The sequence below is a fragment of the Micromys minutus genome (genome assembly GCF_963924665.1).
Source record: "Micromys minutus genome assembly, chromosome: 2".
In the NCBI taxonomy this organism is placed as follows: Eukaryota; Metazoa; Chordata; class Mammalia; order Rodentia; family Muridae; genus Micromys; species Micromys minutus.
Genome location: NC_137971.1, coordinates 93,338,829 through 93,363,653, shown reverse-complemented (window position 1 = coordinate 93,363,653; position 24,825 = coordinate 93,338,829). Strand labels below are relative to the sequence as shown.

At 44.6% G+C, this 24,825-nt stretch overlaps 2 protein-coding genes and 1 pseudogene across 3 annotated transcripts; 1 reads left to right on the top strand and 2 right to left on the bottom strand.

Moving 5' to 3' along the window:
• Positions 1–937: 937 nt before the first annotated feature.
• Positions 938–6,092, bottom strand: FOLR2 (folate receptor beta). The gene is made up of 5 exons (XM_080911859.1): positions 5,957–6,092; positions 4,685–4,837; positions 1,719–1,907; positions 1,494–1,629; positions 938–1,366 (listed from the first exon to the last, which is right to left on the bottom strand). Exons 2-5 carry the CDS (start codon positions 4,829–4,831, stop codon positions 1,083–1,085), a joined length of 756 nt encoding a protein of 251 aa, XP_080767985.1. The 5' UTR covers positions 4,832–4,837; positions 5,957–6,092; the 3' UTR covers positions 938–1,082.
• A 6,735-nt stretch (positions 6,093–12,827) lies between these two features.
• LOC308417764 (large ribosomal subunit protein eL34-like) lies at positions 12,828–14,446 on the top strand (annotated as a pseudogene). The gene is made up of 2 exons: positions 12,828–12,845; positions 14,093–14,446. The product of its transcript is annotated as a large ribosomal subunit protein eL34-like (transcript).
• A 4,819-nt stretch (positions 14,447–19,265) lies between these two features.
• Positions 19,266–24,447, bottom strand: LOC308417282 (folate receptor alpha; the record flags this gene model as incomplete). Its single annotated transcript, XM_080912472.1, has 4 exons — positions 19,266–19,546; positions 19,695–19,830; positions 19,945–20,133; positions 24,286–24,447. The coding sequence occupies 4 exons, from the start codon at positions 24,445–24,447 to the stop codon at positions 19,266–19,268; spliced, it is 768 nt and encodes a 255-aa protein (XP_080768598.1).
• Positions 24,448–24,825: the final 378 nt, after the last annotated feature.

Sequence of the window (24,825 nt, the reverse complement as noted above, 5' to 3'; positions counted from 1 at the left end):
AGAGGATGCTTTTGCGTCTGGGAAGCCTCTAATGATTTCTATCCTTCAGCCTCATCAGCAGGATACGGTTTATACAGCCCTGGGGCAAATGCAAGCTTTTATTTCTTCTATATCCTCCAGATTGTCTTCTTAATGAGCTATCTTCCTCATCCTAGGGACCCAAGCCCAGTCAATCTGTTTCCTGGTAGACTGTTTGAATTTCTATCCCTTTCTCCAGAGCCTTTGCTGGACTCCTATTTTCCAGTTTCCCTTTTGTAAGCTGAGAACAGAGCTAAGCAGATACATAATGGGAACAGGGGGTGTGTTTTTTTAGTTAATTTATTAATTTTATGTCTATGAGTACACTGTAGCTGTCTTCAGATACATCGGATCCCATTACAGATGGTTGTGAGCCACCGTGTGGTTGCTGGGAATTGAACTCAGGACCTCTGGAAGAGCAGTCAGTGCTCTTAACTACTGAGCCATCTCTTCAGTCCCTGGGGGATATGTTTTTATTTTCACTGGAGACAGTGTCTCTTATATTCCACCTTGGACTCAAACGCTCCATGTAGCCAAGGATGTCACTGAATTCTTCTGCCTCCTCCTTCCAAGTGCTGGGATTATAGGCCTGTGCCAACACCTAAACCACTGAGCCCCACCTAGGGCTTCTTGAATACTAGACAAGCACTCTTCCAACTGAGTTACATTCTCAGCCCATGATGAGAATGATATAAATAAGAAATCCTGTATCTTCCTGTTATTTGAAACCCCAGAAGCAACTAGATTCCTACAGACTACTGGAGCCTAGACACTCAGTTCATCCACCTTCTAGGAGGAGGGAACTTATAACCAACATTATATAGTGATGGGGATTCCAACACTATTTGCTCTAACCAGAAAGGATCTGTCCCCACCCACTTATAAACTCACAGTGACAATAATACACCAGGCCCGGATATGTCATAGATTTATTGAAAAATGACTGTTGTAGAAACCTCAAGCCCCAACATGGATCAGGAACTGAATGGCAGAAGAGAGGGGTAGAACCAGGCTCAGGACTTCCTTATTTTTTGAAGAGTTGCAGTCTAGAGAGAAGACTAGCCTCAGCCAGGGAGCCATAATGCCAGCACCGGGGCCAGGCTGGGCACAAGTACTACTGCATGGGACACGGTCCCAGATGTCATAAAGGAAGCATAGTACTTCGCCACTTCCTCATTGGGATTGCCCTGGTCTGGGTCGAACCACATCTGGATGCATCGGCCACTCTCTCTGCCGTAGTTGCTGACCTTATAGGAGTGACTCCAGATTTCCTCACAAAGGCTGGCTGGTGTTGGGAAGTAGTGCAGAAATGTGTTGCAGGGTGCTGTGTCTGGGCACTCGTTAGTTCCTTCAGGAAGAACCATAATGGACAGACATTTAGGCCTAGGGTCAAAATTCACCTCTGGTTACCCCAGAAATCTTGAATCTCCCCTTTTCCAAACCCTACCTCCATCTCGATACCCTGAGGTCTTTACCTGAGGTCCAGTTCCAGCCTTTATGCCAGTCTCTCTTGCAGGTAAAGGAGGTACGACAGTCTTCCCACCACTCCTGACAGTCCTCTGGGCATAAGGGCACATTCAGGAAACGCTCTTTTCGCCAGCTCTGGTTCACCTAGGTAAAGGGAATGTTGGCAGCTATAGCTGTAAAGAGACTGAGCCCAGGGGTAGCCGGTCTGAAGTATGTGAGGGAAGCACCCATACCTGCTGGATCCAAGGCCCAAGGTTGGGGGAGCACTCATACAGGCAGCTGTCTTGGATGAAGTGACTCTTACAGGCAATCGACATATTGCCGCAGTGATCCCAGTTGAAGTTGTACAGACGGGAGTAGTCCTTGCCTAGCTCCTGGCTGGTGTTGACTGAGCAGCAGGCATTACTCTTCCAAGCACTGCACTATTGGGAAAGACACAGGGCTGAGTCCCTCTAGCCTACTTTGTCCGTCACCTTCAAGTCTCACTTCACCTGGTCCTCACTTCCTTGCCCCAGACAGGCTGTTGTGTGAACACTTAGTCACAAAGGCCCCTCTATCCTAGACCCCCAGGGAGTCCCATCTCTAGAGAGATGTAACTACCACAGTATAAGAAAGAAACTAGAGGAGCCTTGTCTTTGGAATAAGAACTCATTTATGAAGTGTCTCGCCCTTTATAAAAACTCTTTTCAGCTGGGCATGTTGGCAACATGCCTGTAATTCCAGCATTCAGGAGACGAAGGATGGAGGGGGCTCATGAGTCCAAGACCAGCCTAGACACCATGGATGAGACTCTATCCTAAGAACAAATGAAACATACCCCATCGTGGTGGCACATGCTTACAAAACCAGCACTGGGGAAAAAGTCGAAGCAAGAGAATCAGAAGTTCAAGGTCACACTTAGTCACATCCTGAGTTCAAAACCAGCTTGGGCTATGTAAGACCCTATCTCAAACAAACAAACAAACAAAAGGAATAAACTTTTAAAACTCCAAAACAGGGCTGCTCTTCCAGAGATCCTGAGTTCAGTTCCCAGCAAACACATGGTGGCTCACAACCGCATGGCATGACCTTTAACCCTGCAGTTGGGAGGCAGAAGCAGCTGGTTCTCTGAGTCAGCACCAGCCTGATAGTCTATGAGGCTCCGGTCTTTCCATTTGTCCATGTACACTTTTATTTCATTTTGTTTTATATTTCTCTGGGCAGCTCTGGCTGTCCTAGAACTCTCTGTAGACCAGGCTGGCCTCAAACTCAGAGATCCACCTGCCTCTGCCTTCTGAGTGCTAGGATCAAACATGTACACCACCACTGGCTTCATTGTCCACAAACAAAACAACAGAAAAGCCAAGAAGGTAGCTCAGCCAGTAAAAAAAAAAACCAAGCCTGGTGCCCTGAGTTCAATCCCCAGGACCCAAATGGTAGAACTAACTCCTGAAAGTTTTCCTCTGATCTCCACACATGTGCTATATGGAACATATGTGTGCTCACATGATTAAGCATGTGCGTGTGTCACACATATACAGATAGATAAAACACATGTAATAAAGGTCAAATGTCATACCCTGTGTTCTTATTTTTATTTTTATTTTTTTACTATTTAAAAAAAAATATGGGCTAGAGAGATGGCTCAGAGGTTAAGAACACTGGCTATTCTTCCAGAGGTCCTGAGTTCAATTCCCAGCAACCACATGGTGGCTCACAGCCATCTGTAATGGGATCTGATGCCCTCTTCTGGTGTGTCTGAAGACAGCTACAGTGTACTCATATACATAAAATAAATAAATCTTTAAAAATATTATAAAAATGTATGTGTGTGTGCCTACATGTATATACATATAAGCCAGAAGAAGACATCAACTCTTCTAGACCTGGAATTATGGGTAGTTATGAGCTGCCATGTGCTTACTGGGAACTGACCTCAGGTCTTCTGCAACAGCAGTAAGTGCTTGTAACTGCTAAGGCATCTCTCCAGCCTTATATTCAATATTCAATACTACACACACACATGATATATGTATATATTTGTGCTTCTAGGATAGCTATAACAATCAATAATAAAATGAACTGTTATACAATGAAATAAATAATTATAAATAGGTTTTGTTTGGTGGGGTTTTTTTGGTTTTTTTTTTGTTTTTTGTTTTTTTTTTGTTTTGTTTTTTTTGTTTTGTTTTTTTTTGTTTGTTTGTTTGTTTTTTGCTTGCTTGCTTGCTTTTGAGGCAGAGTCTCATTCTGTACCCCTGGCTGGCCTGGAATTCAGTTTGGAGACTGGGCTGGCTTTGAACACAGAGATCTTACCTCTGCCTCCTGAATGTTGAGTTTAAAGGTATGTGCCACCTCACCTAGCCAAGTTTTTGTTTCTGTTTTTAACCTTTGGGGTTTTTTTTTGTTTGTTTGTTTGTTTTTGTTGTTGTTGTTGTTGTTTTGTTTTTTGTTTTTTTGTTTTTTGTTTTTGTTTGTTTTTGTTTTCTAGAACATAAAAGAAGATCTAAACATATTTGTCACAAAAAGGCTACATTGAGTTTCTGTCTGTTGGCATAAATGCTCACATTGTGAACTGCAGTCCTCTCTCCAGCTATTCTCAGAGGGCCTTCCCACTTCTGCATTTGGCACTCTGAGGAATTGAAGGTAGAAACCACCTCTTTGGTGGTTTCACCCTCCATTTTCTAGAGGAGCTGTCCATAATCCTACCTGAACTCTACCATAAAAGCTAGTTGTGTTGAAGGCTGGAGAGATGGCTCAGTGGTTAAGAGCACTGGCTGCTCCTGGGTTCAGTTCCCAGCATCCACATGGCAGCTCACAACTGTCTGTAACTCCAGTTCCAGGAGATCCAACACATATGCAGGCAAAACACCAATGCTCACTAAAAATAAAATAATAAAATAAAAAGCTGGTTGTGTCTAACCTCTGAGAGTGTGAGCCCCTGTGTTTCCATAGGCCCTTACGTGAGTGATCTAGAGATTACCATCACATGACCTCACATGGCCTCTAATTAGAGGCCTCTAATGATCAACTGCTTCTTCGCCACCACTGGGTCCTCTTCTGGGGAAATCCCTTAGAAAAATCACCTCACTGCTTTTACTGCAACACCACCAAGTCATCTCGTGCAACGAGAGCTAGGGATCGTGGGTGGGGGAGGTGTCTGGCTACTCACCACACCCACACTACACTGCCTTCTATACCATCCCGTCAGAACCACAACCTGGCCATGCAGCTTGTCCTCCGGGCCTGGCTTTGTCTTATGGTGCTTGGCATCCATGCAAACGTTTAGCAGGTCTGTTCTGTCCTGGGCACTGCATGTTGTCACCATGTAGACCAAAAGCAGGAGTGGTGTCTGTTTCCAGGCCATGTCTTTCTGTCAGTGCAGAGGGAGCTACAGTTAGGGAGACCTAGATCCAAGGAAGGTGCTTCATTTATTCCTGACTCAGACTCTGGGTCCCTTTGGTGAACGATAAGACCAGTCCCTGCTCTTTCAGCATTCGGGTCCTGAGGCTCCCTGAAGTCGGAATAGAGGTCAGCAAGAAAACTCTCTTGCCCCATGACGTGGAAGGTTTATAAAAGAAGCAGAGCTTCCCAAGCTAGAGGAGATGGGATGCCCCATGCTCTCATCTTCTTCCTGGACTTTATGACATGTAATTAAATAGTTCGGGTCCCTTGCTGCCGGCGACCCTGAAAAGGGCCAGGGACACACAGATCCCTCATCCTGTCACAGCAGGTCCTCAACGCTCCACTCTGTATCAGCTGGGTCATCGAGTCAGCCTGGAAATCCTGTTAACCCTGGGGGAGGTGGTGATCCAGCCCTGCCGAGTTCTCCAGATTGGCAGGAAGGATCAACTGACATAACCCAGAGGATGGTGTGGTTAGAGGGCACACAAGAAAGAGTGGTGCTTTGTAAAGTTGTGCTTCCTCAGCCTTTTCCTTCCCTGTTCTCCAAAGGCCGTTCTGCCCTGCACCCCATCCTGACACAGTCATCTGCAGCAAAAGCACCAGACCCAAACTTAGCCTCCCATAAGGAAAGACATACAAAACAAATTCAGTCACCTACAATCCCAGTCCGTAGAGGAGCAGGGAGGGGGAAGAGCTGTGGGTTTTAGGCCAATCTATGATACATAGTGAGAATTTGTCCTTCCCCTACCCCAAACAAGTAAGGACCTAAAGAACCGAAGGACAGTATAAAAATCCTCTTGGAGCTGGCAAGATAGATTAGTACGTTAAGACACTGGCCACCAAATCTAATGACCTGAGTTCAATCCCTGGAACCCATGTGGTAGCAGTAAAGAGCTGAATCCCCACATCCACTCATACATACATACATACACACTTACACACATACACAAACACAACCAATCAATAATAGACTATGGGAAGTTTTTAAAGGTTTGGATTTTGGCTGAGAGATATGTTCCTTTTTAGCACAAACCTGCCAAGTCCCCCATATGTCCCTGTCATCCTCTCCCCACTTAGAAGATCTTACCTGAATATCCTTGGCCTCTAGGAGTGCACATAGGCGTATCCGAGTTGGCCTCTCCCCAGGTCAGACCCTGGGCAGTCCCCACAGTCTTTATCCACAGCCTGACACAGAAGCTTTGGTAAACAGAATAAAATATCCGCATTCAGCACTTGGGTTCTTCCCTCTCTGGTTGACCCTACCCTGTTCCCGTTCCGGATTCCCAGTGAATCCTTTAGTTTAATCTTCGCCGTTTTCATCCATCTCTTCACTTTAAGAAAGTTTGTATGTTTACTCATATGCATGTGCCCTGTGTATACAGGTGTCCAAGGATGTCAGAAGACGGCATGGGATCTGCAGGAGCTGGAGTTACAGGTGGCTGTGAGCGGCTCTGAGCACTAGGGTTAGGGACCAAACTCTAGCTCTGTGGAAAAGTAGGAAGTGCTCATAACTGCTGAAGCACCATCCCTCCAGCCCCTTTCCTCTTGTTGAGATGCTCATTCCAGGACCAAAAGCACTAGCATCTGGACAGCTGCCATCCCAAGGGAATCTGAAGTGTACTCAGGGTGGTTCCTGGGACAAACCACGCTGGAAGGAGGTATAAGCTGGCTGAAAAGAAGCCAGGCTAGAAGGTCATGCCAATAGGGCCCTGTGAGAGATCCACCCCTTTAAAGCTCTCAGGGGTCACCAGACCTTACCAGATTGTAATTGGCTCCCCAGAACATTTTTGAGGATACATGTGAAAGCCTGGTGCGTCCTGCATAGGCTTAAACGATTTCTGTCAACTTACATGGAGAGTTGACATGGATAGAAACAAACAGATTTTTTTTCTGGGATACAGAAAAACTTAAATTGTCTTTAGTGTGATAATAACAATATCTTAACTGTTTAAATTATTATTATTATTATTATTATTATTATTATCATTATTATTTGGGGTTTTTCAAGACATAGTTTCTCTATGTAACTCTGGCTATCCTGGATCTCTGTAAACCAGGCTAGCCATGAACTCAGAGATCCACCTACCTCTGCCTTCCAAGTGCTGGGACTAAAGGTATTTGTCACCACTACTTGCTATTTATTTTTATTTTACATGTATGAGTATTTTGTCTAAATTTACGTGTCTTTGTTAGGTTTTCAATTGCTTTGAAGAGACACATTCCCGTGGCAACTCTTATTAGGAAACACTGAGGCTGGTTTACAGTTTCAGAGGTTTAGTCTATTATCATCATGGTGGGAAACATGGCAGCACGAATATGTGTGTGTGTGTGTGTTTGTGTGTGTGTATTATATTTTGTTTTATTTGCACACACATATGTATGTGTGTGTACTCTATCTGCGTGAACACCTGCATGCTAGAAGAGGGCACTAATCACATTACAGATGGTTGTGAGCCACCATGTGGTTGCTGAGAATTGAACTGAGCATCTCTGAAAGAACAGCCAGTCTTGGTAACTCGTGAGGCACCTCTCTAACCCTGAGTTCTACATCTTGATCCACAGGTAGCAAGAAAAATAAAACGTGGCTTGACCTTTTTCTTTTCTTTTTTACAAATTATTTATTTATTTTTATTTATGTGAGTACACTGTAGCTGTTTTCAGACACACCAGAAGAAGACATCAGATCCCATTACGTATGGTTTTGAGCCAACACATGGTTTCTGGGAATTGAACTTGGCACCTCAGAAGAGCCATCTCCCCAGCCCCTATGACTTGACCTTCTGAGACCTCCAAGCCCACCCTCACGGGAGCTCACTTCCTCTAACAAAGTCACACCCACTTCAACAAGGCCACACTTCCTGTAGTGCCACTCCCTATGGGCCAAGCGTTAAAACACATGAGTTTATGGGGACCATTTCTATTCAAAACACTACAACATGTATGTGTACCCCAGGCCTGGAGTGACCTCAGAGACCAGAAGAGGGTATAGGATACCCCGGAACTGGAGTGAAGGATGGTTGTGAACTGATTTCTAGGAATCCACCAGAGTCCTCTGCAAGAGCAGCAAGCAATCTTAAGCACAAGCTATCTTTCTAGTACCATTATAACTCTTCACAACTATATCCATCCTTAGTGTTCATTCAAGTTGCTTTGGGGCCCAATCACCCTAGCTTTTTCATCCCACAGAACTGAGACTCTAGAGCTAGACCTGGAGATGCACACCTATAATCACAGCTCCCCAGAAGGCTGAAAAGCAGGGGAGCACAAGTCCAAGATCAGTCTGGGCTACAGAGAGAGTCCAAGGCCAGCATGGGAGACTTAGTGAAACTCTTGTCTCAAAATGAACACTAAAAAGAGGGTTATGGATATAGTTCAGTATGGCCACAGTGTGTGTGTGTGTGTGTGTGTGTGGGTGCATATGGGTATGTGTAGATGAAAGTACACGTGCACATGGAGACCAGAAGACAACCCTAAATTCCTGAGGTGCTGTCAACGTCTTCTTTTGCAGACAGCCTCTCCTGGAGCTCACCTGTGTGCTGGGCTTTCTCTGCCTCCCCAGTACTGGATCATAAGCATGCTCTGGGATACCCAATTTTCTCCTGCATATCTGAGATGGAATTGGAATTCAGGTCTTCATCATTTTTTACAACGGTTTCACCTAGTGAGCTCCCTTGGCGACAATCACTAGTACTGAAGCAAACAAGTGAACAGTGGTCCTGAATCCACAGATGCTCTGGCTCTGTCTCCTTTCCTCCGACTACTGTTATGTTCTGGCTTTTGTTTTCTATGGATTTCACTACTTTAGGCACCTCATGTAGCATCTTTGTGGGTGACCAGCTTGCTTCACGTAGAAAACTTGAGCCAGGCATAGTGGCTCATGTATGTGATCTTAGCACTTCGAGGCTGAGGCGGGGAGATTTCCATGAGTTCGAGGCTAGCCTGAACTATAGACTGAGTTCCAAAGGCCAGCCTGGACTTCTGAGTGAAGCTCTTTCTCAAAGGCTAAGAGACAAATTACAAAAAAAAAAACTTATCCAGGTCTGGCGATGGCTTAGTAATGATTAAGAGCATGTTTTGCCGTCACTTGTGGTGGTGTACACCTTGACCCCGACACTCAGGACACAGAGGCAGGTAAATCTCTGGCTAGCCTAGTCTATAGAGCAAGACAGAGAAACTCTGTTTTAAGAAGAAAGAAAAAAAAACAGAGCATATATATTGCTTTTCCAGAGGATCCAAGTTTGATTGTTAGCATACCCACATTGGACTGTACACAAACACCTGTAACTCTAACACACACACACACACACACACACACACACCGACAAACATCTGATTTCATCCAGGTTGTACAAATGTGTCAGCTGGAAGCCTGAGTTGTTTTTGTCCCCTCACCTTTCCTTATTTCCCAATATCCAGTTCTCCAAGCTGAGAAATACTATTCACTAATGACAGTCATGCAGTGCTTCATGACGAAGAGACACTGAAAAAGGAATCAGTGGGTAGTTTTGTCATTGTGCAAACATCATTGAATGCATTCTGGGTCAGTCACTCCAGGTGACATCTGGATGCAGTCAAGAGATGCAAATACAAGATCTGGGAGGCTTTCTGTTGTGTGTGTGTGTGTGTGTGTGTGTGTGTGTGTGTGTAGGATCACAGCTACTGTAAATATCAAAAGTATAGCATACTAAGCTAGGGATGGTAGTTCATGCCTATAATCCTATATAGGATACAGAATAAGACCCTGTCTTGAAACAAACAATGAGAAACATGAAAGAGCTGGAGGGATGTTTACCAGGTAAAAGAGCATGTCACTCAAGCCTGATGACCTCAGTTTGGTCTCCAGAAGCAGAGTGGAAGGAGAAAACAGGCGCCTAACAGTTGTCTCCTCTTCTTCACATATACATGTGTGCTTACATAATAAATAAAACTGGGCTGGAGAGATGGCTCAGTGGTGAAGAGCACCAACTGCTCTTCCAGAGGTCCTGAGTTCAATTCCCAGCAACCACATACTGGCTTATAGCCATCTGTAATGGGAGCTGACACACCTCTTCTGGCGTGTCTGAAGACAGTGACAGTGTACTCACATAGATAAAATAAATCTTTAAATAAATAAAATTAAGGAAACATGTAACTCATTTTTATGTATATTCATTGTTAGTTTATAGGTGTATAGCTCACCCTGGTGTAGTGTTATATTCAGTAAGCTGGACATTCATGATGTTGAGTCCAAACTTGGCCATGTAATGAAATCTTCTCAAAAGGGGGAAGGGCTTAGCATAGCGGAGTATGTCTGCTCTCCCAGAGGATCCTGCAGGCTTCCCAGCTCCAGAGGATGGCCTTTGAAGACACTAAACTTATGTGTGTGCCTCTGTGTGTGTGTGTGTGTGTGTGTGTGTGTCCTGGAGCTGACTGTATAGATCAGGCTGGCCTTGACACATTATTTTTGATCTTCTTAGCTGTTCTTATATCAACCCAGTGCCATGATTACAGGTCCTGAACCACATGAATTCCTACCTTTATTCTAATAATATAATCAAATGATTTGAGGTATTAAGCCTTAACTTTCTTCCCCAGGATAAATCCCACTTGGTATTAGAGTGAAATACTTTGGACATATTGTAGAATTTAGCTTCCTAGTATTCTATTGAAAAGATTGGTAACCTTATTAATGGGGGAATACAAGTCCTCAGTTTCCCTTTTTTTCTGGTGTCTTTGTCCATTTTTGTATCAGGATAATACGAGGACACATTGCTCATCTACTTATTTGGAAGAGTTTTTTAAATGCTGTATGTTTGTGTGTGTGTGTGATTATTGGTTTTTTCCTAGTACTGAGATTTGAGCCCAGCTTGGGAGTTTGGGAGGTAGAAACAGGCAGATCTTTGAGTTCAAGGCCAGCCTGCTCTACAGAATGAGTTTCAGCATAGCCAGAGGTACTCAGAGAAACTCTGTTTCAACAAGAAGAGGAGGAGGTAGGGTTGAGGAGGAGGAGGAGGGAGAGGAGGAGGAGAGAGAGGAGGAGGAAGCATCTGTACTTCCAGGGGATATAGCTCAGTGGTAGAGTGCATAACCAGCATGCATAAGATTCTAGGTTCAATAGTCAATAGCAGAAAAATAAATAGTCCAGTAAGGGATAGCAAGATTCAGTAGGCTCATAATCATCTATAACTTCAGTTCTAGGAGAGCCAACACCTTCTTCTGTCCTTTTCAGGCAGCAGGCATTCACATGGTACACAGACACACATGCTGGCAAAATAAAATAAGATAAATAAAACTTAAAACGAGAGACAAATAGTAAGAAAGGTTTCATTGGGTCCAACCAACATCTGGGCTTTTGCAGAGATAAGTTTCTACTGAATACCTTTTTTCTTGTTTCTTTGTATACAACCCCCCCCCTTTTCTGTTGAAAACTGCCTTTTAAGATAATTTAATTAGGCAAAAGCAGTTTGCACTGCCTTTGTGGTTTTTCCTGACAGTGCTGGCTGGCCCAAGGATCCCTGAGGTTCAGAGTCTTCTTGAGGTTGCCCTAGACATGAGGGTTACTGAATGTCTGTGGACTTCTAGATCCCCAGGATTGCACCAAATGTTCATTCCCTTTAGGTCTTTTGATTGGCCTCATGTTTACCTTATCTTTATTCCTGCCTTTGACAGCTAAAGGGTCAATTTATGGTTGTACATACACTGATTTTATTTTATTTTTTCTTTTATTTTTTTCTAATTTTATTTTATTTATTCTTTTATTTATTTTGAGACAGGAGCTGACTATATTGCCCAGGCTGGCCACTAATTCCTAAGTCCAATCAATCAAGTAGATCGGATTTCATGTATAGGCCATGGCACCTAGAATGAACGAGACTTTTAAAGGGGACAGCAGGTGGGTTGAGGAGTATGTCTATAGGCAGGAGAGACTCCAAACCCATTCTGCACCCTCTAGTGGCTACCACTAGATGTTATCACAGCAATGGTACTAAGTCTTGATTTTTCAAAGTGTCTGCCGTACAGCTGAGTTTCCAAAACACACACACACACACAAACAAGAAACAAGTAAAACTGTCGCATAATTCACTGTTCCTGAGATTTATCCATTTTTCTTTCTTTTTTATTTAAAATCAAGCTTTTAAAGATTTATTTATGTTATGTGAGCACAATGTCGCTGTCCTCAGACACACCAGAACAGGGCATCAGATCCCATTACAGATGGTTGTGAGCCACCATGTGGTTGCTGGGAATTGAACTCAGGACCTCTGGAAGAGCAGTTGGTGTTCTTAATCACTGAGCCATCTCTCCGGCCTCTTTTTTTTTTTTTTTTTTTTTTTTAGGATTTGAATTTTCCTATGTAGATGTGTGTGTGCTTCAGTGTGTGTGTGTGTGTGTGTGTGTGTAGCATGAATTCCTGGTACCAATTTCTGTCTCAGTTGCTTTCTATTGCTATGATAAAGACCATAACTAAAAGCAACATGCTGAGGAAAGGGTTTATTTCATTCACAATGTCTATCTTTCACCATGAAGTGAAGTCAGGGTAGGAACTAAAGTCAAGAATTCAATCTGGGACATGGAGGGGTGCTGCTTACTGGCTTGCTCTCCAAGGCTTGCTCAGTCTGCTTTCATACACGGCTCAGGACCACCAACTCAGGGGCATGTATGTGTGTGTGCCTCATGCCCTTAGAGGGAAGAAAAGAAAGGGCATTAGATCTCCTGGAACTGGAATCATAGATGTTAATGAGCCACTATGTGGGTGCTGGGAGCCACGCCAGACCCTCTGGAAAAGCAGCCACTGTTGTAGATGAAGCAGAGATAAGCCATCAATTGTCCAGTCCCTAATATTTTCTGGAGGCAGGGTCTCCCTGCATAGTCTCAGTTGGCCCAGAACTCTCTATGTAGACCAGACTGTCCTCTGTTCCACTGTATTCTTCCTTCCATTTCTGAAAAACTAGTTAATTTCAAGAGTTCTGGAAAATTCGATGCTGACACTTGCCAGGGTACTTGCTGCTTTGGGGGAGGAATGGATTCTCAGGTGTCCTTTCTCTGTCCTTCAAGGAGTGCTAGCTCAGATTACTTCTATTTTAAGAAGTATAAAGCTTTAAATGATATTGGTGGCCCAGAGTGTAGTCTATTCTTAACATGAAGAAATAAAAGTAGTTTTGTTTCCTGTGTGTGTTTTCCCCTGACTACAGCGTTTACATCCTTATGCAACCTAAAAGTGAACTTTCACTTCTCAAAAAATCTGTTATTTTCTAGGTAGGTTTTTTTTTTTTTTTTCTGGTGACTCATGTCAAGTTCTGAGATTATGCTTTAACATAGTACAGTGGAAGGGCCCCCCACTTCTACAGAAGTTACAACTGTTTGTGTGTTTGTTTTGCTTGGGATTGAACTCAAGGAATTATGTACGTTAAACAAGAGTTCTTCCACTCTATGATATACACCTGGGTGTAGTGGCGCACACTTTTAATCCCAGCACTCAGAATGCAGAGATGGCTGGATCTCTGTGAGTTTGAAATTAGTCTGGTTTACAGAGTGAGTCCCAGGACAGCCAGGGATACAGAGAATATCCATCTCAAAACAAACAAACAAACAAACAAACAAAGAGGTTCTCATCCCCACTAGATAGATTGTTATCTCAAATGAAAAATGTGACTGAGATTCTGGGTCTCCCTGGATAGATAGAGCACCCCCATGCTCACAAGCAAGGCTTTACATGATCACTATTAATTATATTGCCAAGCTAAATAACATTTTTTTTTGAGATTGTAAAAAATCCTTGGGCTTGGATAGATGCATAGTTATAGATTTTATTTGCCTGCGATGTGTGCGTGCAGTGGTTGCAGAAGCCAGAAGGGAGCACTGGATCCTCTGGAACTGGAGTTACAGACAGTTGTTGGCTATATGTGGGTGCTGAGAATAGAAGCCAGGTGTGGTGGTACACAACTGTAATCCCAGCACTCAGAAGGCAAACACAAGATGGGAACTTTGAAGCCAATCTTAGAATGTAATAATAGGGGGCTGGAGAGATGGCTCAGTGGTTAACACTAACTGCTCTTCCAGAGGTCCTGAGTTCAATTTCCTAGCAACCACATGGTGGCTCACAACCATCTGTAATGGGACCCAGTGCCCTCTGGTGGTGTGTCTGAGGACTGACAATGTACTCATATACAGTAAATAAATAAAAAATTTTAAATCTTTTTTTAAAAAGTAATAAGCTTCTGGGGACGGTGCTTGGGGCACTTAGGATGGTCTAGTGTCTGATATACATTGTAGACTTTCCTACAATACAGCCCCTAACAGAACTAGGCTGTCTCGAACCCCTGGCAACAGGATTGTTTACCTTTACACCAAGAAGGTTGGGGAAGCACCTAAATCCACATGCGGCGTGTGCCCAGGCAGCCTTTGAGGGGTTCATGCTGTGAGACCCAAAGTCCTTATGAGATTGTCTAAGACAAAGAAGCACATCAGCAGGGCCTACGGTTGTTTCATGTGTGCCAAGTGTGTCCATGACAGGGTCAAGTGGGCTTTCCTTATTGAGGAGCAGGAAATCGTTGAGAAAGTGTTGAAGACACGAGGACAGAGTCAGAAAGCAAAATAAATATGCAGCTTTTTAAGTAATAAAAATCAAGACTTGATCTACAGAAAACAAAAACAAAGAATGTATAAATTGTTAAATTGGATGAGAGCACTAAGCCTTCGGTCTTCTTCCTCTTGTTTTTTCAAGACAAGGTTTAGCTGTGTAGCCCTGGCTGTCCTAGAACTCATTCTGTAGACAAGGCTAGCCTCAAACTCAGAGCTCCACCTGCCTCTGCCTCCAGAGAGCTGGAATTAAAGGTGTGGGCCCCCAATGCCCTCACTCTTCTGATATTGGAAATTATCAATAGGTGGTTTCTCTCCTCCCCTTCAGTCCATCTAAAGATCCCTCCCACAGTTTGCTGACAGGAAACAGACTCATGCAACTGACATCACTGCCTTAAACTAACACTTGGATGAATCAAACTCTTTGAGGCCTGAGACTTGGGTTTTCAGACATCTTCCAGCCTCTAGGCAGAAGACATGGAGAGAGATGCTTAGATGCTTACCCAAGAAATAATTTTAAAGGAATGAGTCAACTTAATGAGAGAGATGAGATTGTGGTTATCATCTTGTTATTTTGGGTAATGTACTTCATATATATATATATATATATATATATATATATATATATTTTTTTTTTTTTTTTTGCTTAGTCATATGATAGTCTTTTTTTCCCTGGCTCTGGTCTATAACCCTCAATTTAGCAGGCTGTACTTGTGCCAGCTGGAATAAACATTCTCTTTTTAAAAGTCCTTGGTCAGTGGGCAACTCCCCTAAATGTCTCAACTGGATTGGCCTACAGCCTACTCTGAGAACACAGTTCCTCCAATTGCCACCCTGCCCCCCTGGTCTCACATCCCCACCCCCCAAGGCCTCACTTTTATTTATTTTAAATATTTGTTTACTTTATATATTTGAGTACACTGTAGCTGTCTTCAACACCAGAAGAGGGTGTCAGATCCCACTACAGATGGTTGTGAGCCACCATGTAATTGCTGGGAATTGAACTCAGGACCTTTGGAAGAGGTCTCTTAACAGCTGAGTCATCTTTCCAGTCCTTGTTTTTATTTTTCGAGACACGATCTCTGGAACTTGCTATAGGGACCAGGCATGCTAGTCTCAACTCAGAGACTAAGCGGTCTCCATTTTTCCAGTGCTATCCATTAGGTTTGTTACAAGACTAGGATGGTCACCAGGAGAACACTCTGCTTTTTGTGTTGATACAGTCACGATAATAGTGTTCCCCTGGTGCTAGCCCTGGGATCCCACTAAAAAGTCACACGGGTAATTTGGGGCTGTAGAGATGACTGGAATGTGGTTCCTAGCACCTCTAGATCCCTTGGCAGATCACAACTGGCTGTGACTCCAGTTCCAGGGCACCTGACCCCTCTTTTGGCCTCGTGCGCTCACATGGTATACATACACTCATTCATGGTCACACATACATAAGTAAAAAACGAATTAGTCCAGGTGTACTGGTGCGGGCTTTAATGTCAGCACCTGTGAGTCGGAGGCAGCGATTTCTGTGAATTTGAGACTAGCTTGGCCTGCATACAAGCCAGTTAGGGCTGTATAATAAGGCCTTTTCTCAAATAAATAAAAATGAATTTAAAAAAGAAGAAAAGAATCATATTGAAAACTTGGACTTCTGTTAGTTTTACTGAGGAAGGATGAGACCATGGTGGCGCTGACCTAATCACTGAACTCATTTACTGATAGATCATTAAGATGGTAGCAACCGGGGACTGGAGAGATGGCTCAGGGTTAAGAGCACTGACTGCTCTTCCAGAGGTCCTGAGTTCAAATCCCAGCAACCACATGGGATCTGACGCCCTCTTCTAGTGTGTCTGAAGACAACCACAGTCTATTTATATATAATGAATAAATCTTTAAAAAATGAACACGCATGAAGAAATAAAAAAAAAAAAAAAAAGATGATAGCAAGCTGGATACGGTGACTCACACCTAGAATTGAGAGCCAACCTGTGCTACATGTGGGTTTTAGGAAAGCTTGTACTTCAGAGAATCTGTCTCAAAAAAACAAACAAAAAAACAAAAACAAAAATCAAAAAACAAAGAACCTTGCAAAACAAAGACCCCAGTGTCTCTTTTAGGAGGTAGTAGGAAGGAGGATTGAGTTAGTGGGAAGTAGGTCACTGGGGTACACCCTGAAGGAACAGGTTTAGTCACTTGTTCTATACTTCCTGGCCACCCGAATTCATAGTGATCCACTTCTTGGATAAGTTTCTACCGCCCTCATGTTCTGCTCAGCATAGGCTCAGAAACAGTGGAACTGTGAGCCGGTTTACATCGTCCTCCCGTAAGCTGGTTTCTCCGTTATTTTGTCACAGATAAAAGGCTAACATGGGCCTGGGGAGATGGCTCAGCAGTTAAGAGAACTGACTGCTCTTCCAGACGTCCTGAGTCCAATTCCAGCAACCATCTATAATGGGATTTGATACCTTCTTCAGGTGTATCTGAAGACAGTCTACTCATATACTTTAAATAAATAAATCTTAAAAAAAAAAAAAAAAGCTAACACACTCTTCCATTAGTATGAATTGGTTACAAGATACGAAGGTCTTTGTAGTGGCCATAGGTTGTTTGAAAGACATGGAGATTTTATTCCTTCCAGAACATGCTAGGATTATACTTTCTAGACTTTCAGAATTTTAGACTCTTGTTTCAAGGACTGTGTGATAAGATAAAATCACCCCCTTACCCCTGTAAGAACACCTTGTTGGTTACCTAGGGATCTGAATTAAGCAGAAAGTCCCTAACAATCCACAGCAAACACGATAGCTTAATCAAGAAATAGTTGATAGGTTATTTCCTCCCATGCCATTGAAATGAGCCAATTCAAACCAGACTAGATTAGATTAAAGGCAGTTTTTTTTTTGGGGGGGGGGGGAAGGTGCTCTTGGGTGTTTCACTGGCCCCAGGGACTGAATGAGGCCAGGGAAGTTGCTGTGGGTAAAGTGAGGGCTGGGGGAGTGGGGAGAGAAAGGCATGCACAGAGAGAGGAGAGACCAAAATGGCTGAATTACATAGGGAGGAGCCTCTGGGGGAAGGGCAGCCCAACCCCTAGGCTAGAAAGTTCAAGGTCTGAGGCAGCAAATAGCTGGTAGGGACTGAGGAATGCTGGGAGAATCTGGAGGCCAGGTCTGCTTTGATAGGTAATATAGGGTCCCTTGTCCCTGAAACCAAACATAAATGTTAGTTATACTAAACTTCTAGATTATTAGAAATGTTCTTGTCCAGGTTGGAAAGATACCTCCATTGGAGATGCTCCATTAGAGAGAGCACTTGCTATTCTTCCAGAGGACCCAAGTCAGCACCTATAGCAGGTAGCTCACAACTGCCCCTAACTCCAGCTCAGATCCAAGGATCTTCTCTTCTGGTCCTGGTCTCCAAGGATGCCCACAAGCCCATACACCTGCGTGTGCACTAACACACATCCCCCCCCCCCCCCCCTTAAGACAAGTTTCTCTCTGTGTAGCCCTAGCTAGGAAATGTTACTGTGAAACTAGCAAAATGGCTCAGGCATTGCTTGCTATCCAAGCACTGGACCTTAGTTTGGTTTTCCTGCATCCGTGTGAGAATCTGGAGAGGTGACACATTTGCAAGCCTTCCACTGGGAAGTGAAGACAGATGGAACCTGGGAGTTCAGTCTCGCTACGTTGGTGACCTCCAGATTCATGAAGAAACTCTGAAACAAAAAAAAGCTGGAGAAGTACCTTAGTCAGTGTTCCGTTGCTGTGAAGAGACACCATGACCAAGACAACTCTTATGGAGTTTCACTTCCTGGTAATTTAGCACTTAAAGACATGAAGATCATTCTGATTAAAGGCTGGAGGGGTGGCTCAGCAGTTGAGAGCACTGTCTGCTCTTCCAGAGCACCCGTGTTTGTTTCTCAGCACCCACACAGCAGCTCCCAAAGGATCTCCTAACTCTTCTGACTTCTGTATGAACACCCTGGTAGGCACACAGACACACAGATACATACATAGCACACACCAATTTTAACATTTAGGAGTCTGGTGTGGTACTTGTAATCTCAATACATAAGAGATAGAGGCAGGAGGATCAGGAGCTCAAGATGAGTTCAAGGCTAAATTGGGCTACATGAGACCTTGTCTCAAAAGGAAACTTAAGGCAGTATAGAAGTCATGGCTTCTCCTCAGTCTCCTCAGCCTCCTTACCTTCTTCCTAGCCATTCAGGTAGAACATGCTGGGATCACTTCTTGGCCTTTTGGCTAAGAGTATGGAACATACTAGACTCTCCCATTCTTACCTCTTCTGTCAGAGAGCTGAGGACAAAGGTCAGAGTGGTTAGCCCTGCTGGTAAAATAGTGAAATCCCTAACTGGCATGGATACCTTTTATCCTGCACCCAGGAGGCAGAGGCAGGTGGATTTCTGTGCATTAGAGGTCAGCCTAGAACACAGAGCAAGTCCCAGGACAGCCAGGGCTATTACACAGAGAAATCCTGCCCCCTCAGAGAGAGAGAGAGAGACATGGTATAATCCTGGGCTTGGCTGTAAATTAGAGCTCATATGAAAAATAAAATCAAGATCCGTGACTGTGGCTCAGCTTAGAAAAATCAAGTGAATCTGACTAGCTCACAGTATGTGTCAGAGCTGGCAACTGACAACGTTTAAACAACTTCAATCAGTGGGAAGTGGGAAGCAAAATAAACATTCTCACTCACACCCAAATAATTCAAAAGGCACACGTGGAATGTCTGGTTTATTAAACAGGCTGTCAGAGCCCCACCACAAAGGAGGCTGGGAGGCTAAGCCAGGCAGGGCGGCGCTCCAGACAACTGAAGGTAACAGGAACTCAGCTGAATACCCAGAGCAGCGCTAAGAGCAGGCTGCAAACTAGTGGCCGAGCCCCATGAAGCCCAGCCCCACTCATGGCCTCGGCGTAGAACCTTGCCACTTCCTCATTAGGGTTGCCTTGGGCGGGGTCGAACCACATCTGGATGCAGCGCCCGCTCCCTCTGCTGTAGTTGCTGAGCTTGTAGGAGTGACTCCAGATTTCCTCACACAGAGCGGCAGGTGTAGGGAAGTAGAAGCTGAAGGGATGGCAGGAGGCTCCTACAGGGCATTCGTTATGCCCTATATAAAAGACGGAAGACCGTTAGTCTCTGTGCCTAGCACTATCTCTGGTTTTGCCCACTCAAAACCCCAGATCTTCATACAACAGCTGCAAGACCCCTCCATCCCTGCACCATCCAATGCCCGTCCCGCCCGACCTGCTCCTTACCCGAGGTCCAGTTCCATCCCTTGTGCCAGTTGCTCTTGCAGGTAAAAGAGCTTCGGCAGTCCTCCCACCAGAGCAGGCAGTCCTCTTTGCACAGGGGAACATCAAGGATGCGCTCTTTGCGCCAGCTCTGGTCCACCTGAGAGGGGGTGTGCAAGGTCTCGAACTCAGGGACCTCAGAGATGCAGCCTGAGCAGAACCGGAGCTGCCTGCAGACATAGCACAGCTACTGCAAACTGAGGGACACTCATACCTGCTGGATCCAGGGCCCCAAGTTCGGTGAACACTCATAGAGGCAGGTGTCCTGGATAAAGTGACGCTTGCACTCCGGTGTCATAGTTCCACAGTGATTCCAGTTGAATCCATACAGGTAGGACACGTCCTTATGTGCTTCCTGGCTTGTGTTCACGGAACAGCAGGAATTCATCCTCCAGGGACTGCACTGTGTGGTAGGAATCACAGGACCAAGTGTCCATGGCCAGCGCAGACAGAATATCCCACCTGCAGCCGTGCCCCTTGGGCGTCACCTAGTCAGTCATTGGCAGTATTTGTCTGTTGAGCCCTTGCTGGTTGTGGGAGCCCAGAAGCGGCCATCCTTATAAATTTCATCAACTCATGAACCCTAGATAGAAGGCTCAGTGGGTAAGAGCACTGGCTGCTCTTGCAGAAGACCAGGGTTCGGTGTAAAGCACCCACATGGAGGCTCACGACTGTCTGTAATTCCTAGTCAAGGGATCTGATGCCCTCTTCTGACCTTCAGAGGCCACAGGCATGCAGGTGACCCACATCCATACATGCAAGCAAACAGCCCCACACATAAAATAAAAATAATTTAAAATTACTTTTATTAACTCATGCCTTTAATCCCAGCACTCGAGAGGCAGAAGCAGATGCATCTGAGTTCAAGGCCAGCGTGTTAATTCTAGGAGAGACAGAGCCATACAGAGAAACCCTGATTCAAAAAAAATCATTAATTCACACATATTGCTTCTTTTGTGTTTTGGTTGGTTGTTGTTTTTTTTTTTTTTTTCTTTTCTTTTTTGAGATAGAATCTCTGGCAATCCTAAACTCACTATGTAGGCCAGACTGGCCTCAAATTCCAAGAGATCCAGCTGCCTTTGCTTTCCAAGTGCTAGGATTAAAGGCACGGGCCACTCACTATTCCTTGGTACTCTTTTCTTACACACATGTGCCTCTGTGTGTGTGCCTGCCTATGTGTGTATCTCTGAGCGTTCACCCATACATTTGTATGATAGTGTGTGGGTCAGAAGACAACCTCAGGCAGTCCGCCCACTTTGAGGTGTCTCACTGGCCTGGGGACCACAAATGAAGCTCTACTAATGACTGATGAACTCGCGGACTCATTGGTCTTTATCTCCTCAGTGCTGGGATCGTAAGCCCACATTACCTCTGCCCTTGACATTTGTACATGAGACCCAGGGATTAAACTGAGGCCCTCGTGTTTTCTCCCCACTGCTGTCTCCCCAGTCCTTTTATTCTGAGACGAAGCTTCATAGAGTCTAAGTGGCTTCAGACTCTCTATATAACCAAGGATGGCCTTGAACTCCTGAATCCCCTACTTCAACTTCTCAAGTGGTGGTATTAACAGATGCATGACACCACATCCAGATTTTTTTCTTTTCCTTAATTAATTAAAAAAAAAAAAAACGTTAAAAAAGCCACTAGGTAACCCCGGCTGACCTGGGACTCACTGCATGGACCAGGTTAACCTAGCATTCACGGAGAGAGACTTAACACCGCCATGAATGGCAACACACCAGTTCTTTAAAAGCAGGAGAAAGGCATGTGGGCTCGAAGTGCCACCAGATGGTCAGATCAAACGTCACCGAGAAAAAGACAGAATACGTGCAATGTGCACACTTACTCTTGGCCTTGAACTTAGTGTCCAGCAAAGTTTTAAGACACACCTTCAAAGCAAGTTTTTTTTTTTTTTTTTTTTTTTTTGTCCTTGTTTGTTTTTGAGACAGGGTTTCCCTAGGTAGCCCCAAAACTTGCTATGTGGATCACGCTGGCCTCTCGCTCACAGAGATCTGTCTTCCTCTACTCCTCAGAGTGTTAGGATAAAGAGCGTGTGGCACCATGCCCGGTTTAAAAAGAAACAAAAACAAAACCCCCTAAACATCTAGAGAGATGGCTCAGCACTTAAGAGTCTACTGCCCAGCACCCGAGTCCTGGCTCAGACATGGCTGTAAACCCCAGCTCCAAAGGATCTGATGCCTCCCTATAGCTCCACCAGCACTCATACATACATGTGTGGTATTCATTCACATACACGAACAAAAGCCGATTTATTTACTTATTAATTTTTTAAAAAATCTATTTTTGAGACGGGGTCTTACTATATAGCTTTGGCTGACCTGGAACTTGCCATATAGACCAGGCTAGCCCTGTGGCTCAGTGGATTCACCTGCCTCTGCCTCCCAAGTGACAAAAATAAATTAAAAAAAGAAAGAAAGAAAGAAAAGCTTGAATGAATCTCTAAGTCAAGGCTGCTCAAGGTAGCCACTGCTCGGTCTAAAACTAACAACCCTGTGCTCAGTGTTTCAAAATGGTAGCACAGGTACAGAGACACATGCCTTTAGTGCCTGTCATTCGGGAGGCTAGCCTGTTCTACTTTTTTGAGTTCCAGGCCAGATGGGCTACAAGTGAGACCCTGTCTCACACACACAAACAAATTAGCAGCAGCGGTGGGTTAGAGAAGGACATAGGCACCTCATCCCTAGCTGAGGAGCTACTGATGGTGACTCCTGGGGAAAAGTCAAGTGTGGTCCAAGGTGGGCTGACCATGCTCCGGGCAGGAAAAGACAAAGTAGGAGCAGAGCACAAAGGGCGGCTGTGTGACTGGGCTACACGTGACGTGATGAAAAGACACTGTATGCACGTATAAGACTCTCAAAGAATAAATCTGAAATACTTATTTAGCGCTTTTTTTTTTTTTTTTTTTTTTTAGAGACACAGTTTTTCTGTGTAGCTCTGGCTGTCCTGGACTTCACTGTGTAGACCATGATGGTCTCAAACTCAGAAATCCGCCTGCCTCTGGCTCTTGAGTGCTGGGATTAAATACATACATCACCACTGCTTAGCTAAAGTATTACAAAAACTAGAGCCTGGAGAGATGGCTCAGAGGTTAAGAGCGCTTGTTGCTCTTGCAGAGGACTAGGGTTCAGTTCCCAGCACACACATGGTGGCTCACAACTACCTGCAACTCTGGTTACGGAGAATCCAACACCCTCTTCTGGCCTCTGCATGCACTACACATCCTTGATTCACAAATATGTATGCAAAATACCACCAAAATAAATACATAAAAACAAAAACGAGCAAACAAACAAACAAAACCAGCAGCAAATAGAACTGTGATGGTTCTCAGCTAATAGAGTCAACACGATTAGACACTGAAGTAGATGATTGGTGAGTATGGTAGAGCCATCTTTAATCCCAGCACCCAGGCAGCCAGAATTACATAGTAAAACCCTGTCTCACAAAATAAACAAATACAAATACCCACTCCCTCTCTGATCTCTCTGTATCCCTTTCTTGATAGGGTTTTATGTATTTCAGGCTGGCACTGAAGGCATGTAGCTGAAGTAACCTTGAACTTCTGATCCTCCAGCCTCTACCTCCCAGGGCTGAGATTACAGCTATGTGTCAACACATCCAGTTTCATATGGTGCTAGAGATTCGTGACTGCTACGCAGGTACTCTATCAACTGAGCTACACCCCCAGCCCTATTTGTCTGCTTATTAGCTTTATTTATTTTATGTGTATACTTGCTTTGTATCACCTGCACACCTGGTGCCTGCAGAAGTCAGAAGAGAGCTTTGCATCCCCTGAGGACATTGCATCCCCTGAAAGTGAGCGACCGATGGTTGCTAGCCACCACCTGGATGCTGGGGTCAGACCTTGGCGTTCTGCAAGCTCAACCAGTGCTTTTAACAACCGAGCCAACTCTCCAGCCCTTATTCTTGGCTTTTTTTAAAGACACACTCCCACTTTGTTGTCTACACTGATTGTACCTCCCCATTAGCTGACCTCCTGCTGGTTTAAGGTCCTTACACCACACTGATTTTATTAAATGTTTAGGGAGCTTTGGGGTAATAAAAAGGCGATGGCAAACAACTGCTATAGCACAAATGTTTGCTAGATGCCTGACTGCAAATGCTTGCCAGCCGGTCTCAGATACGAGAGGCTCCTTCTCAAGACTTCAAAGGTTGTCAGGAAAAGGTGACTGTGGGCAGCATACGGCCCCTTCCCTGAGACTCCCAGAAGTGTCCCTCTCATTCAGTTTAAACCTAAAACCACCACAATGGTCTGCCTGTTCCATTTCCCAAGTTCCTCCTTGAATCTACTTCCTTATTTATGCAATGTCAAAACCCAGCTACTAAGATGAGCTGCCAGCATTACAGCAGCAACTGGCAGCCAATATGTACTGTCAAAGTCACCCACACTAGAGAGAACCAAAGGTCTCCCTCCTCAGGCAGGTTTGTCCACCTCCACCATAAACTGGGACTAGATGCTTCTTTCTCTTGACCCATTAGCCCCCACTCAGCTATACGTCACCTTCCGACCTACCTGGTCGTGTAAATTGTCCTCGGGGCCCGGTTTTTCTTTGTGGTGCTTGGCATCCATGCAGACATTGAGAAGTTCAGTCTTGGCCCGAGTAGCTCTGGACTGGGCACATACGGCCATCCACATCAGCAGGAGCAACAACTGCACAGTCTTCAGGTGAGCCATGTCGGACCCTGAAGGCAGAGCTAAGGTAAGTGGAACCTTCAAGTGTGTGCTCAGCTTCAGTGGGTGGAGTCTGCACTTATGGACCTTGGGTCACCTCCTCCTGTCAGTCTTCCCAGACTCTGCGAGGATCAGACGCCCTAGAGACAGTGGTCAGAGCCTGTTTGACTTCAGCGGTCCTGAGAATCAGACTAGGCAATTCAAAAACAAGAGATGGGCCATTTGCAAAAACCGAGTTTCCCTACCCCCACATTCAAAACCTTTGGAGGCAGATGTCTCCGTGTGAAGTCTTTAAAAGATTTTTATAAAAGATGATATAGGTTTAGGTTCGGGTTAAGAGTCTAAAAACTTTAGAGAGGAAACCAAGAGTATAGTATTAGG